Here is a 16,705-nt window from a genome sequence, read left to right on the forward strand (position 1 = left end):
AGCCAAACTGACTTCTCACTGAATTCAGGGTGAAACACTCTTTCAAGTTTCATCTCTTTTTCTTAATGGACTTCTCTTGTCACTGAATTTATCAGAAAGAATTCCAGAGCACCTAGAACCCGATGCTCAGCCTTGGTAACGTTTTAGAGCCATGCTGTATGTTTATACATAGCACCTGTAGGTTGAAGTCAGATTTAAATCAGATCAACTAGATTACTCCTAAATATTTAATATGACCTTAGGTTATGAAGCAAAGAGGACATGTTCGGAGAATGCAAAGACGGGCTGCTGTTCTCATAGCCCTCAATGCATATTACAGTATTTTTTTTAAAAAAGGAAAATTCCCAAGAATTATTTTTTTTTTCTGCTTTTGCTTTATCAGCCATAGGAGTAATTTCATAAGTATTAGTGACACAGTAAGCAAACAGAGCACAAGACTGAGACAGGAATTTGCTCTAGTCACCATGGAGGAGGACTAACAAATCTTTATCAACAACATACTAACTTTAGAAAAGTAAACACTTGTTGCATGTTACAAGAAATGTTGGTAGGAAAAGTGCAAAGTAGAATCCCTGCAGCTGAATGAGCTCCCACAAAAATATTTAGTGCTGTAGGTTAAGACCTTGCTGATAACCTGCCTAAAAACCAGGAAGAGTTGAGACTGAATATGTGTGATTCAAAATGCATCTCATTAGTGGATGAAATAATTAAGGAAGAATTGCTCTTGGGCCTAAAAAAACCTCATGCAAACCCAAAAGGGGTAGGTGGAGAACAACTGGCCAAAATATTCTCAGGGAAAGGAGAAAAGAGCTCAGATCTCCTCTTCATTACAGTGTATGAATGAATTACTTTTTATTTCATCCCAAAAATATGCCTCCACTAACAACACAGGGTTACTGCCTGAGCAAGTGAGAATCTCAGGCTGAGGAATATGAGATATTGTGTTGCCTGTTTACCCTTATTTCTTTCTTCTGCTTCATCTGCGTCCGTTCTCTGCCCTAGTCTTTTGGCAGATCTCAAAACGTGTATTTGTACGAAAAGAAAGAGAAAACCCTCAATTTCTGTGAACACATCATGGGGTTTCTGGCAGACATGGACAGAGCCTGGAGGTCAGGTAATTAATGTGTAATAGATTAGCTGGATGGAAAGAGGAAAGTAAAAGCCTTTTGGATCATAACAAAATCAGATTTTAATTTTTTTTCATTCCTCTCTTCTGTTGTACACTGTTGAGAATCTGTGTGATTGCACTCTGGTTTGTAAGTGGTAATAAGTACTTCTGTTTGTTTCTATTTTACCCTGGTTTCAGGTAAGGGTGATTTCTAGATAACTCTCTGTACCTATGAATTTAGTGACATTTAAACCAGGAATATTTGGATATGTCAGATGCCTTTAGCTTTTCTGTGTCTTAATGGTGATATCCAGAGAGAAACAGAAGTCTATATGTAGGTATGTCATCTACTTAGTCCAGCAGTGGGCACCATGGAGGTTATATGACAATAATCTGGAAAACCTTCTGGCCCCCGGCAGAGCAATGGCAAGTACAGCTAATCCCACAGCAGTGCTCAGGGTGGGTTTGGCCCTGGTTGAACCACCACAAGCAAAACCATACACAAGCAAAGTAACACAGGCTGAATTGTCTTAATACAGGTATACAGCATGTTTGATCCACAAGCAGTGTAATTTAATTTTAAGATAGCAGCAGGACTGGGAGTGCGCCAAGTAGAAGCTTTCAGTGTGCAGGAGTCTACCGAACATCTTAATTAATTGTTAGTCATACTCTGAGACGAGATCTTGCCCAGAAGGCTTTGTATTAAAAGTGCAAACTGCTATTAGTGGGGTGCATTTCCAAAGAAGTGAACTGGAGTGAACTGACAGAGATCACAACTGTGTTGCGAATGGAATAACATCTGAGGTTTTGGGAACCCTAAGGTACAGCTCTTCCTATATATTGATTTGAGGAAGCCATTCCATATTTTAATTAGAGAAGTAATGAAACAGACCTGGGAAACCACCAGCAACATATTGGTTAAGAGTGAACCTATTAAATGTGCATTTCAGCTATCAGCATTGATTGGCACAAGATTGTGTCCATACTATGTTGTACTTTTGGAAATGAGAACATAATGATGGGAATTGGCTTATTAGTTGTTCCATTGGAAACGAGAATGGTTTATTATTTGTACAGTTTGTTGTCTGGATTTTTTTACGGAGTAGTGTTGTTTCTTAGTCTTGGGAAACAAATTATAAATTACAGTTTCCTTGTTCATAATTTCCAGAACTGCAGAGAGTGTCTGGTTTGTGAGCTGCAAATGGGAACTGGAGATGAGAACTTGCACAAGAATATAAGAAAAGTCATTCCCGGCAGACTAAAGGTCTGTTTATCGCAGCATCCTGCCTCTAAACCAGAGGGTTGGCTCACTTCCCACTGCTAGGAAAAGGTCTGAGTCTCACTAGGAGCACAAGCAGCTCCACAGAAGTTGCCTAAACTATGAAACAATGGACAAGAGCCCCTGAAACCTTTCTGACCATCAGTCGGCAGCTCTGACTGATGGTACCTTGCTGGATCTGCCAGCCAAGCACTTGCTCGGTTTTCTTTCTGTAAATGTTTTGCATCCACAGCGCCTAGCCCCCAAAACTTTCCCTTTCATTCTTTCCTAGGAGAATGTCCCTTGCTTATGTGTTGCCTGTGTTCTCTTTCTGTAGGCAGCACAGGTGAGATTGTAAGATTGATTTCAAGCAAGCTAACTTGCCTTTCAGAGAAGTTCTCTCTCTGTTGCCCATAGAGGGGACCTATAGAAATGCTTATAAATAGGGAGGATGAGTCTGGGCCTTGAATGCTCCCTCTCTTGGCCTCAGTACTGGGGTGTCCTGCAGTCTCTGCACAGCAGCTGTAAGCAGAAGTAAGTATATTTCAGCACTGCAGGAAATTAATGATACAGAAGCAGCTCACCTGTCTCCTCAAATCGTTTGCTATTCTTATCCTTGAAGAAATATAAATACAGGTGAGAGGAAGACTGGCTGAAGCTTAGGCTACTATATCTTTTGTGATAGATAGCCCTGGGCAAACAATTGTCATAATTTTGGAGTCAATAAGGACATTCACTTTGCTTCTCACCACCAAACCTGAGAATAATATAAAGAAAGTTAATTTTAAGGATTTTAGGCTTAGTACTTTCAGTAGCCATTGTGATGTTAAAATTTACTGGTTTATTAACTGTTTTCACTAATAAATTATGCTATTTCTCATGTGAATATGTCTAAAATATTGGATACTAAGGATCTCACTGACAGATCAGAACTGTAGTACAAGTATGTAATTTTTACCAGCATCAGGCAACAGCACAGTTACTATATGTTGTGGTTAGGGTAGAATCATGTGCTTTAATTTATTCAATGTCAAGATGAAGAGAAGAGCTTCCCACTCTGACCAGTCATTTCCAGTCTCCAATCAGACACAGTTTAACTCTTTTTGTGATGATTTGATTACTTGAGGGGGCTTGCCCCAAAAAGGAATCAGTGAAATTATGTGAGATTTTGATTTTCTGAATCAGATGACTTCCTAGATAAGCTGTAATATTAGTAACATGGGACTGCTCTCTCACAAGGCTCAAAATGTGATCCCCCATCCTAGCCCTTTCAGCAACCCTGCTCTTAAAACTCTGGGATTTTATAGCTACCTATCTGCTATTTAGTCCCACTTCTTCCTTGTGGATTGCTGACAATGTTCTGCAGACTACTTGCTCATCCTTGGTCATTCAAATCAGACTGAATTGAACTGGCTGAACATCTGCCTGTTGATGGGAAGCAGTGAATGAATTCCTTGTTTTGTTTTGCTTGTGTGCATGGCTTTTGCTTTACCTGTTGGACTGCCTTTATCTCAACACATGAGTTTTCTCACTTTTTTACTCCCCCATCCCACTGGAAGAGTGAGCAAGTGGCTGTGTGGGCTTTAGCTGCTGGCTGGGGTTAAACCACAGCATTCCTATAGGTGGAAATCAATGCAAATGCAATGAACCAAGTGGTCTTATTTTGTGCAAAACAACATGCACAATCCCTCTGGAATCCCTGGCATAATTTCCTACTATCCCAGCTGCGCTGACTGAAATCAGCTCACCATAAGCCAATCCTGTGTTATAATCTCAGTGCCAGCCTTCATTTTGCTTAGCTTGTTTAACATCTGGTACTGTTTTGCAGGTTCTGCATTAATTAAATCATAGAAGTCTATTACAGAGTGACACTGCCATACAGCATCCCAGGTAAATAACGAACAGTTTGTTGAAAATGAGTGCAAACACTATGGCTTTGAGTGTTTCCATAAACCTAAAATCCTCACTAGTAAAGGCAGAGACCCTCTTTAGCACTCAAGAAGTATGTTCACTCAGCAGGTACAATGATCAGCCTCCACGTGCCTCCGGATCACAGTGGAGAACAAAAAGCCTACCATCTTAGTTACAGCAAGAATCTTAATTAAAAAGCTTCAGCTAACCAAAAAGCTTAATTAGTTTCATCTTTGTCAATGGTTTCTTTTGTTCACAGTAGCCTACAAAGTGCTCCCACAAGCAGTTCAGCTGTCATATCCAAAGGATAGGTAATCCTGGGAATATTCACTGGGCATTTTTGCAAGCAGCTGAGGCTAATGGTCCTTTATCTGGCACAGCTGTAGCTGGATGAGGCTACATGCCTGCTACCAAGATAGGCAAGGCAAAGCAAAACAAAATCAGATTTGTTTCTTCTCCACCCTCTGAGATCCTAAGTACTTGCCAGTTAGTCAAGTCAAAAGGGTGAGATCAGATTTGCTTGTTGCATGTACAACACCAGTGTTGCACATCTGACCTCCAAAGTATGCTTACAAGACGACAAGAAAAAAAGAAATCACAATTTTTTTACTTAAGCAAAGCCCAAAAGACTTTATATTGCAAAGTGCCAACAAGAACTCATAACAAGATGAAATGCATCAATTTTTTATTTAGGTGAAGATTGCCAGTTTAAACCGTTCCAAAATGTTCACAATTTTTAAGAAAACCCAAAATATTAAAAGAGGATGGCTGTTCCTTCCCCATGGTGGGTGAGGCCTCTATCTGGGCATGTTCCACTTGCCTGCCTTTAAAAGCAAGGCCCACCACCATGCTGGAGGATGCTTGAATGTGGGGGTTTGAAATGGATGACTTTTTTGGCCAAGGATTTCCAGGAGAATGGCACTTCCCTTGCTACCAGTTGTGAGTATTTACTGTTAGAATACAAAAGTAGTCTGTTGGGTTGAGATGTTGGGTTGAGTCTGTTTGGTGCTTGCCTAGTATGAGCTGTAACCTACTGGACTGAGTTTGGGACCTGTGCTGTTACTGCTTCTTCGGGGACGTGAAGCCCCTTTGCCTTTTCTTTTGTATGTGACTTGTGGCCTTGCTCCCTTCCTAGGCAGAGGGGACTGTAATACCTTGGTTTTCCTCTGAGGGATGTTGTGGGAAACACAGGTCATGGGACCTGCTTCTCTCTGTGTCCTCCATCCACTTACCCAGCCATACCCTGAGGAGTTACAGCATCCCGTCACTGCTCAGGAGAGGATTCACCCCATGATTTCGAAGTGCCCATCCTATTTCTCTTTTCTCTCTGTCCCCTCTCCCCAAAGCTCAGTTTGGTCCTATCTCCTCCAAAAAGCGGTGCTGCCCCGCCCGCCCAGTCCTCCGCTGCCACCGGCTCTCGGCTGGGAGATGACACCCAGCCTGACCCCCGGCTCCGCCGCGAGTGACCGGCGGGGAAACCGGTGCCGGGTGTACCCCGGACCCTCTGTCACCCTCCTCGGATCCGGCCCGCCCCGCTCCCGGATCCGGGATTGCCCTTCCCGGACACCCCGGACACCGACACCGCCTCCCCCGTCCCGCAGGCACGACGGGACCTCGCAACACCTTCGCTGCTCTTACAAGGCTCTTTATTACTGTGGTTTTGGGGGGCGTTTTTGGTTTGTTTGGGTTTGGTTTGGTTTGGTTTGTGGTTTTTTGTTTGTTTTTTAAGGAAATAATGACAGATGTGACACTGTTGAACGCCCTGCAGGTCCCGTCCTGGTCCCAGTGCGGCCCCGCCGGGGCAGGACGCTGGGCGGGCCGGGGGTGCCCGGGGCGGGGCGCGTCTCTGCACGGCGTGTACCCGGCTACCGACCCGCGGGGCTCTGGGGCAGCCGGGGGGTCCCGTTTCATCCCAGCAGGAGCGGCGCTGGGGCAGCGAGGGAGGGAGGGATGAGGTCGCCGGGTTGCACTTTCCCGCGGCACGTCGGTGGGATGCGGTAGCTGCTGCGCGCCGCCAGCCTTTAGGTGCAATACGGTAGCGGCGGGGGCGCGGCAAGAGCCGGTCTGGGTGGCATCTCTATGGTTCCGGGTGCGGCCGCGCCGGGCGGCCGGGCAGGCGGGCGCTTCCTGCCCGTCTCTCTATGGTGACTTTCCGGGGGGAAGGGCCGGCGCCGCGCGCCTGCGTGTGCCGGACCCGCCCGCCCCCCGCCGAGGCCGTGCCCGACGCGCGGAGCGGCGCCGGCTGCCAGCGCTCGCGGCGCCGCCGGTGCGGAGGAAGGCGCGCGCCCCGGCCCCCGCCGCGCCCCCGGCGCCCCGCGGCGGCAAATGGTGGGGCCGGACGATGCCGGAGCTCCGGGCGGCGCAGCCGTGCTTCCCGCGGGCCGGCAGGAGGCGGCGGCGGAGGAGGCGGCGGAGGAGGAGGAGGAGGAGGACGGGGAGCGGGATGGGAGCCGGGGCTCGAGCCGGCGGGGCGGAGGGCCGGGGCAGGAGCGGCTGCTGCAGCGGTACCTGGCGGCGCTCGGTCCCGCCGCGGCCGCGGGTGGGAAGCGCTGCCCGGAGAAGCCCGCGAACGGGGCCGCCTGCGCCGTGGGCCCCTGCGGGAGGATGACCAACGGGGACGTCGGTTTCCTGCTGCCGCCGCAGGAGCCGCCGCCGCCCCCCCGGGCAGGACGGGATGAGCCGGGGCCGGAGGAGGAGGAAGCGAAACTGCAGAACGGGGGCTTCCTCCCCTGCCCGCCCGGCCCGGCGGGCGGCGGCCCCGCGGGAACCGCCTTGGAGGAGCCGCTGCGGAGCTGCCGGCTGCGGGGCGAGGCGGAGCGGCGCGGGGAGGCGGCCGGCAGCCCCTCGCCGCCCCGCAGCCCCGGGGGTGACGCCGGCAGCCGCTCGCCCGCGGCGCTGCCCCCGGCGCCCCTCGGCTTCACGGACGTGAACCTGAACTCCCGCAACACGTACGAGGTGAGCCGCCGCCGCAGCGCCCCGGAGCACCTGCCCCACGGAGGAGGGACGGCGCCTGCAGCCCCGGCACCGCCGCCGCAGGAGCCGCCGGAGAGGGCCCGGCACCGGCTGGGCATCACCGGCGCCGGCAGCAGCTTTGCCGAGTTCTTCACCAGGTAAAGGAGCCGGCGGCGGGGCCGGTCGGTGCCCCCGGCAGAGACCGGGGCAGGGGTCGGGGGATGCCCCGCGGGACGCAGGCGGGCGGGTTCGGGTCTGTGCCGGACCGGGGGGCTGTCTGAAGGAGCGTGTCTTGAGTGGAGAGTGTCTTACTGCGGATCGCAGGAAGAGGTATTCCAACCTTAACGGACTCTTTTGCTAGCAAGCAGGCACTTTCAGAGTAAGGCAAGGTTTTGCGTTGGACGTGACAGTAATACGATAGAGGCGCTTTTACTGCTACGAACTACATGGACTTCAAACTGGAATTTGCTTCCTGTACCAGAGCATTTTACTGTCTGGATCATCACAGTGGTACTGATTAAACTGCTTGGGGAATAAGGTTAAAGTTGTTGGTATTGAAAACTACTTTCAAATCATCGTGGAAGTTGCAAAAGCTTTGCTACTTGGTGATGGTGTAGATACAGTTTACTTATTTATTTTAAAGTGTGTTGTGGAAAGCTTCAAAGACAAGGCTCAGATTAACTTCTCTTAAGTTTCTAGCACAAAATCAAAAACTACAGGACATCCAGCTAAGTTACCTGGGACCTCTGTAGCATTGCTCATTCTTTAGCATATTACACAGGAGATGCGGCTTGACTATAATAGTTTATAACATACTCTATATTACTTTTATTAGGTTTGAAGTGGGCAGTTTAATTTCCAACAGTATTTATTCTCCCAAACCCCAGGGTTATAGTTATTGTGCAACAGTCACTCTGAAAGCCCAGTAGGTCTCTAAATATCTTAAGAAAACAAAATAAGATTAAATCTATTAACTGAAGAAATGAGATAGGAGAGGTTTGATCTCAAGGTGGGATCCCAAACTGAGAAACAGGCTACTTCTGCTGACCCTCGGGAAACAGGGAGATGGATTCCTGTCTGAGGACAGAGATAGTGATAGTTGCAGTGTAAGTTTGGTGCATCTGCTTTGTGTCAAGGATAGATTGAGAGATGTCCCTCTATTCCTGCTGTTTCCTATTAGTGTTCTTCCCTTCCATGTTATGTGAGCTGCAGTATATTACCTTCCTTTTGCCTCATTTCTCGAACATTTTGATCAATAACATTTGTACCTTTTTCTTTTTACCCCAGAGCAGTAGCTGATTGAAATTCTGGAGAATTTTCCTCTTAGGTACTGCAGTTTAACCCCAGCTGGCAACTAAGCATTATGCAGCTACTGGTTTTTCTAATAGCCATAATTATATGGAAATTGTTCTAAAAAGTGGACACTTCTTGCATTTATTTAAAGAAAACGAGAGAAAGCAAGGGGGAAGTCCTACTGCCTTCAGTATGAAAGCTTCACTGTTGTAATTGCCATGACTGAACAGTTTGACTGATCAGACAGATCTGGGTTAGGAGGCTGCTGTTTCCAGCTGCGTATTCCCAGCTCTTCAGTTATCAGACTGACCTGCTTCATAGTTCTTTGAAATAATCCATGTTAATTGTCTGTCTTCATTTCACTGAACTGGAGGAGAAACCAATGAGGTGAGGTGGGGGAAAAAGTAAGCAGCTATCAACAGAAGCTTCTCACCCAAAGTCTGTGACAGGAAGAATGACTTTGCCCTTGAGATAGTAATTAATAATTATTCTAAGATCCCAGGAAAGTTTGCATCAGTGATTAAAGCCTTTCTTTCAGGTAAGTATTAGGTGTAATATTTGGCCCTGGGATCTTAGTTGTATTTGTGCAAAATCATTAAGCCTGTCAAATCAATGCTAACTTTTAACTGAAAAATAATCAGTTTTGCTCTACTTCTTCTTTCTCTCAACATGTGAAGTGGGATGCCATGAGTAGATCAGGGGTATGTTGAGCAGAGTGCTGTGGCAAGGAAAACTGTATGACTATGGTCACTTGTCTCCACTGTGCTACTGTTATGTTCAGAGCATTAAGTGGCTTCTTGAAAGTCACCTGTCACTGCCTTGTACTCCTGTGTATGATTCTTAGTACAGCCATATATAAGCATTGTTCTTATGGTTTGTGGTCTTACATAGACCTTACAAGGGCAATGCTTTGTTCTCGGGTTATTGGATCGCTTTTGGGTAGCCCCAATGGATTGCTATTTGATACAGAATGGTTCAGTGAGCAGGAATGTTGTGTGGACAGTTGAATTAAAGTTGTGATGACTGGAATGATACCTTGACTATGCTCTATCCCCCAAAGCAGCCCATACACAGCAGAAGAGTTAACAAAAAAGGTCAAGCAGGAGTGAGTATTCCAGTGGTGAGATAAAGACACAGTGATTCTGCACCTCTTTTAAAGATGAGTTCTACTTCATAGTTCTACAAGTATGTACCGGGCGTCTTTTCAGCTTGTATAGATATTGTTCCTTCCTGAATTATATATTTACTAGGTAAATTTAGATATCTGGTAGCTTTAGATATCTGGTGAAGCTTTTTATTCCTGGATTCAAAGCTTACTGTTGACAACAGCAGTGATACTTGCTTGTTATAGTAGAGCACCATTTTCCCAAATAAGTGTTTTCCAGTATTCATCTAACAAGATTCACAAAGAACTTAATTCCTAACTGCTACTTCTTGTAGGTCTTTGTGATGTGCTGTGAGAAATAGGTGTAAGGGGTTGTAAGCATGCTTATAGAAACTGTCTTTAGTCTCATTCTCCCTTCCTCACCCAGAATGGTTGTTTATTGTCCAGAAGTTTTGAAAAATATTCATTTGGGGAGATGATGGAAAGTTGAAGGGAGTCAGTATTTGTAGGAACAAAGAATTAAGAAATCACTGAAGCTCACATCTTTTTCTGCCTCGTTGTAAACACAGTCCTGTGGTTCCATAAGTAGGTAGTTCTTCAAAAGCTGCTAATCTTTTTGCCTCTACAAATGTCCTTGGTACAGACTGGAGGGTTGAAGAGAGGTTCACTTCCCAGAGTGTTGTTACATGTGTACATAGTAGTGTCTCTAGCTCTGTAGTTTAGTTCAGTTTATTACTAAGTAGCACTTGCATCTTTTTGTGCTACATAGGCGTCTACCTGGTCTACAGATGCATCCTATGAATGTTTAGTACCAGAATCAATGTTTTTCTTAGAGAAGAGTTCTGCATACATAAGGCAACATGAAACTTCAGGGGATGTACCGTGCATCTATGGAGAAAAAATATCTTTATCAGGCTTTTGGTCAAAAACAAGAGTCAAGTGGGAATGGGTTGTCCTAGTTGTGATGGATCTTCTAAACCTTCTGTTCGTGTAAAGATAAGAGAACAGATTGATGGGATCACTTCACAATGCTTAATTTATATTTTGCTATTGCCTGTGCCTATATCTTGGTCAGATCTTACTGACATCCCAAAAAAGCTTGTGTGTTCTATTTTTGATTTCGGGGTTGTTTTTATATTGTCCAGATAAAACAAATAAACCCAAACAAATAAAAAAGTCCAAATATACTGTCAATTTATTGGAAAAATGATTGGAGAGAAGATCTAAGGGAATACAACAAATCTTCCCATGGAAATCATTAGGGCACCCTTCACCCTTCTGTCTTAGTTGAACCCAGTTGTTTTTCCTTTCTCCAAGTAGCCTTGTAACCTAAGTGAACAAGTGGATACATATAATTGATTTGAATTAAAGCTGACTGGAGAAAGTAGGCAAGAGCACCTGGACCCAAATCCGTGAGTAACTTCAAACAGTATTTTTTTTTCCTGTGTTAGAGACATGATTAACTTGATATAAACAAGAAATAGTATTCATATTATTGAATTGAGAAGCTCCTGTGTAGATTATTCCTTCACTGTTTGCTAAGAATGATTTATTTTATGAAGTTGCATTGACATGTTTCTGGCTTTCAGTCACATGAATAATAAATATAACGACAACTTAAGTAAATGTAATCTCCAAAGTAAAGCAGACTCTAGCAGACATTGAAGATGAGTGCTCAGCATTATTTTTTTTGACTCAATTTTTTTAATAACTGTGTACATATAAAATTTTACCCAAATTATATAAAGCTTTTATTCATAAGAAGTTAAGGAAATATCTCTGGGCACCTAAAGTTTCTCTCACAAGTGCAGATCCCACTGTAGGAAGTTAAATGTAAAGGACAGCACCCCTGTTTTTATTAGTGCACCAGTTCCAAGTAGTTCACAAAAATAAGCAAGTCCTCAAGATCTATGAATTTCTCTGTTTGAGAAAGCTTCACTCTCAGGTCTCATGATGCATAGGTCTCAAAGAGTTTTGTGTTGTTGGAAAATATTAGCAATAGGTGCTTGACAATAGGTAAGATGCTGTGCACCCACAGAACCATTTTGCTTAGGATGTTTGTCTAGCAAACCAAAGTTAAATTTCAGGTGTGCAGGCAGAAGAGTGTTATGTTGATTTACCTCTTGATAGGTTTCAGGTTGCCATATTGCTCCAACTTCTGTCTCCAGCCAGTCTTCCCTCCCCCCCCCCCAAAGCTGACTAAATAGATATCACTCTAAAGCCTTAGAGCCACGTGTATAATCTTCATCATTTTATAATACCTAAAGTATTATTAGCAATTTCTCTGCTCCCCTTAGTGGACAGTGTAATAGTCTACATTGGTACTTACATTTGCACTAAGAATTTTGTAACTCTATTAAGAGTTTTTGTGAAGTAAGTTCTTCTTAAACTAATGCTGTAGTTTTTTTTGGGGGGGGGGTTGTGTGTGTTTTTTTCAAGCTAAACAGCTGAATTTGCTGTTTAGTGTGCAGCAAACTGTTGGAGTCAAAGCTTGTTTTGCTAAGGAGTGTTTTACAGAGGCATTTTAACTTAACCTGAAAGCATCTCTTCTCTCCCTCCCCCATCTCTTCCCCTCACTTCATTTTGCAGAAGGCCTTTTCATTACTTGGTCTCTTCTGCTTATTTTGTGTCACAGGATTTCTTACAGACTCAATATATTGAGAGTAGTGTGACAAAGTGAATGGGACCTCTCTTCTGAATAGGCTATGACTAAAAGGACAGTGTTTTACATGGGAAATAACAACCAAAGGAGGTCACTTTAATCACAGCTGGCCTCTAAGAAAATGATAGTTTTATGGTTTTGTCCTCATGGCTGTTGAATTATTCATTAGGCTATTTTGTCCTGATTGCTTAAGATTAAAAAAGGAGTTTAAGGGGTTTTGGTCATGTTTCATTCACATGGATGCAAAAAATTTTATTCCTATCTTCAATTTCTTGGAACTACTGAGATGTTTATGATATAAAATCTGTCATTTTTTATCCATCACTGGTCTTGTTTGTTGTTCAACTGGGAAGGACTGGGTTTGTTGGACTGGGTGGTAGGCATTGCTTTAAACTTCTCAGCTTCGGCATATGCATGTCTTTTTTATTTTATTGCTTTCTAAGGAAGTGAAGCTTAGTTACTGCCTCAGCTCTCTAGTAGTACTGCAGCCTGTTACCCAGGCTCTGTCAAACCTCTGAGACTTGAGAGGGCTCCAGCATAAAAATCCTACAGATTTTTGAATGATGCCTGAACATAAGGAGAGCCTGCAAAAGAGAGACTTTACTAATTTGGCTCTGTATTTTCAGAAACCAGTCAGTTGTGCCACCTGCAGAACATACTGCTTCTGGCTCAGCGTTGGGGTAACAGTATGAGAGGTGCATGGATGTTGTTGGGTAAACCTGTGCCTTCAATTAGTAGAAAACTAGTTTTCATGGTCATAGATGAGTTTATTCTTTCAGAACTTCTGAGAGCCAAACACTCAGACTAGTTTTCTTTTAAATTCCTTTCCTGATTTCTTACCTCCTGACTGAAAAGAATACTTGTAGCCTGTAGGAGTACTTTCTTGTAATTTTTGCTCTCTTCTTCTCCAAGGTACTCCTTTATTAAGAAGAAACTATGTTGAGTTTCCATTGTTATATTAGGAAGTTTTATTTAATGTGCTCTTGTGTAGGTGAATGAGTCTCTTTCGATCATGTAGTATAATAAAAGCTTCCTTGTTGGCTCCCCTTGCCTAGGGCATTCTGTTGATCTAAACTTCCTGAAGGCCAGCTATAGGAGTAGGCAAACTAAGTAATTGTCTAGAAGTAAAGGAGAAAAGATAATAGAGATATAGATAGCAATGAAACATCTATAGCCATTCTGCCTCTGTTGCTGAGGAAGACACTGTGGGAAAAGGGTGCACTTCACACATCTTACTTGGGTTCCAAGAACAGATGAATTGTTGATCCCAGCTCCTCTGCTTTCTGTAGCAGGGGAAGCTTGGCCCTAGTCAGGTCTCAGACCTTGCACAGCTTAGTCCTATATCTGTGTTGCTTCAGTTGCCCAATGCATCCATTAATGTGGGATCTTGTTTACCTTGCTGCTGGGCAATAATGAAGCTGTTTGTATGCTGGATGCCAGAATGCTTTAAAAAAAAACCCAAACAATCCATGTACTACCAAAGGTATTTCAGTAGTTGGTAGCTGTGAAATAGGAAGCAGTGGAGATTCCAGAGCACTTTAGGCTGCTGAGGAACTGAGGTGATTTAGTCTGGAGAAAAGGAGGCTGAAGGGAGATGTCACTACAAATACCAGAGAGAAGGTTGTGGTTAGGCAGGTGTCAATCTCTTTTTCCAGGTATCAAGTGATAGGATGAAAGGAAACAGTCTCGAGCTGTGGCAAAGAAGGCTTAGATTGGATATTAGGAAAAACATCCTCACTGAAAGGGTAATCAAGCACTGGAACAGGCTGCCAGGGAAGTAGTTGAGCCACTATCTCTGGAGGTATTTCAAAGATGTGTATGTGTGGCACTTAGGGACGTGGTTTAGAGGTGGACCCGGCAGTGCTGGATTAATGGTTGGACTCAGTGATCTTGGAGGTCTTTTCCAACCTAACTCTTTCTATGATTCTAGCTTTTTGTTGCTGTAACCAGTAGGTGTTTTGCAAGTTGCTTGCTGTTCCTGAAATTTTGTAGGTAGCTGAGTGGTAGATGGGGAAATTTCTTCTTTGTTTTGTAAAAAGTCATCAGGCAAAACTGAAAGGAGCGAGGCTTTTGCATTCTAATATCAGGTAACGGATGAAAAATGAATTCTTGTGTTTTGTAGTATTTCTACAATTGATCACTGATGCTGTGATATAAAATATATTGTGAATTGCTAACCACAGCAGAAACCTGATACTCAGAGTGGCTACAGAAGTACTGCAGTAGTACTTTGTAGTACAACATTGCACAATCAAGTAGTTGACAGGCACCCTGTCTGGGACCAGAAGAGAAAAATATTAACTGAGGCTTAACCAGTTTTTGGGCAGAGTAGCAATCATCTCCAACCCTTGGGACAGTCTTCAAAATAAAACTCTACCCTGGAAGTCTTTCTCACCTTGGTCATGCAAGTGTATATTGTATACAAACATTTGAACTATAGGGATAGTGACTGCCCTGATAAATCTGGTGAGTTTTGCCTTAACTGGAAGTGAGTCATTACTAGAACAATTTCAGGTCATTTGTTTAATTTGGTTGTACTTTGTGAGATATCTTGGTGAGCTGATTGAAGAATTTGCTATTGTCAGGAAACAAAGGAAATGTTTCTTCCCTGCTTCTGGTATTTATTTGATCCTCTGTGAGCTGTTGTAGCTCATTAAGCTAGGGAGTGAAAAAATGTTCATGGTTTTCTGTGGGATTAGTGAGTTGAATTGACTTGCAAGGTATGGAAAGTCTTGGAATCAATGTAGAAGAAGGGGGTGTAGGACATAACTTGTGCAAAGAGGAGTAATGAACTTCCCCTTAGTGACCACTCTGTGGGAGGAAGGGGTCTTGTTCCTCTAGCACTGTTTTGCTTGGAGTAGGTTGCTGGTTAACAAGCCTTGACTTCGCTGGAGTAGATATTCCTGGCCATGCAAGAAATAGCAGAATATCTGTAGGCGCTGGGTAGAAATTCTCCATTTCTTGCAGCTGTGATCTAGGATTTCATTTTAGATACTCTGAGCAAGTATTTTTATTATTATTGTAGAAGATTGACCATATAGTGTCAAAATAGCTGCTGAACTGCCTGACCAAATACAAAGGTGATGGAATAGTCTGGCATAGAGCTCTCTTTTGCTACTTCGCTCTGAAAAGTAAAGGTGAGTGACTGATGATCTCCCATTACTCATTTTGTATTTAAGCACTCTGAATTTTAACCCCTTTGCATATGTGTCTGCTTGTTTATGTAAGTTTTTTGAATGCTTGAGCTGTTTGTAAAGCTGACCTGTGCAACGGCTTTTTGTTAAGATTATAATGTAGAGTGGTAAAAAACTGTTTATCAGTCGGTGTTCTGTAAAGAATGTTCTGTAATACAGCTAAACGCTTTCAACTCCTAAAACTACCAAAGTGTCTGTGTGCCTGTAGTAAAACTGTTTTGCCAGCATACTTGGTAAAGCCACTTTGGGACTGCTGTCAAATGAGAGTTTAAGCAATAAGATTGATGTAATTTAGTCTCTTCAATGAAGTTCCATAATAGTTCTGTTAATCCTTCTGTCCTCTCTAAAGAGGCCAGAAGCCACCTCCTTCCCTACCTCTCAGTCCTTAGCAGCTGGTCCTTGACAGTTCATTGAATTTCAAACATACCTAATTGTAGCTGAAGCTTTAGTTTACAACTAATATCAATGGAAACATCATATTTAATTAAAAAAAGTACTACAGACTTGGTCTTGCTGAAGATGCATGTTCTTCTGGTTAGGATTTTTGTTTCCTTATTTTAATTTTTATTTGGGAGGAGGAGGAAAGTCAAAGGTTGCTTACGCGCTAAAGACTGTAAGTGTAGGGTAATACAGATGCAAACATGGAAATTCCTTTGGAGAGGATGGTTTGGGATATTCTTTGGCTTGTCTTGGTGTGGAGAGAAAGAAGATATCTTTGTACTGCTAAGAGGTGTTGAACTAGAAACCTGTAACAAATCTGTGTTTGGGGTAATAAAATTTAAAGTGAAGTTTGTGTCTAGCTGCTTCTCGTAGCAAGGTGATGGAAGACATGGACTGTAAAATTGGTTGGGTCATGTCTCCTCCAATGTAGGACAGAGCTTAAAAACTTGTGCTGAGAGCAGCCATATAAATGTATCAAATCAAAATGGATTGACATTGTTTGAAGCTATCGAAATTAAAAATGTAGAATGTTGAATATATTCTAAATCTTATTGTTTTTTTCTAAATCTCCATGTGAAGAGTTTTAAGCTAAGCCTAAAAATACTTGCATATTAACTTAGAAATTAAGGTTGAAATGTGAGGATAAAGGATGAATTTAAAAGTATATTTGTAAAGTAGGGGCTATTTGCTTTTAATATGTTTATGTTCATGTCACTTTTTCAGCCATAACTAATGTGAGGAAATAATTATGAGTAGGTGAAAGTGAGCAAATAGCTCCTGG

The 16,705-nt window shown here is 43.5% G+C and overlaps 1 protein-coding gene across 2 annotated transcripts in view; it reads left to right on the forward strand.

The window, feature by feature from the left end:
* The first annotated feature begins 6,508 nt into the window (after window positions 1–6,508).
* Window positions 6,509–16,705, forward strand: part of TBC1D12 (TBC1 domain family member 12) — a 43,992-nt gene continuing 33,795 nt past the window's right edge. Inside the window, exon 1 of one of the 2 annotated variants that reach the window (XM_039380247.1) lies at window positions 6,509–7,387. In XM_039380247.1, the coding sequence (XP_039236181.1) occupies window positions 6,603–7,387 (785 nt within the window). In that variant the 5' untranslated portion in view covers window positions 6,509–6,602. The remainder of the gene's footprint in view (window positions 7,388–16,705) is intronic. The other variant, XM_039380248.1, reaches the window with a different exon arrangement.

The sequence above is a fragment of the Pipra filicauda genome, unplaced genomic scaffold (genome assembly GCF_003945595.2).
Source record: "Pipra filicauda isolate LSUMZ 115617 unplaced genomic scaffold, ASM394559v2 scaffold190_size1978887_pilon, whole genome shotgun sequence".
Taxonomy (NCBI): domain Eukaryota; kingdom Metazoa; phylum Chordata; class Aves; order Passeriformes; family Pipridae; genus Pipra; species Pipra filicauda.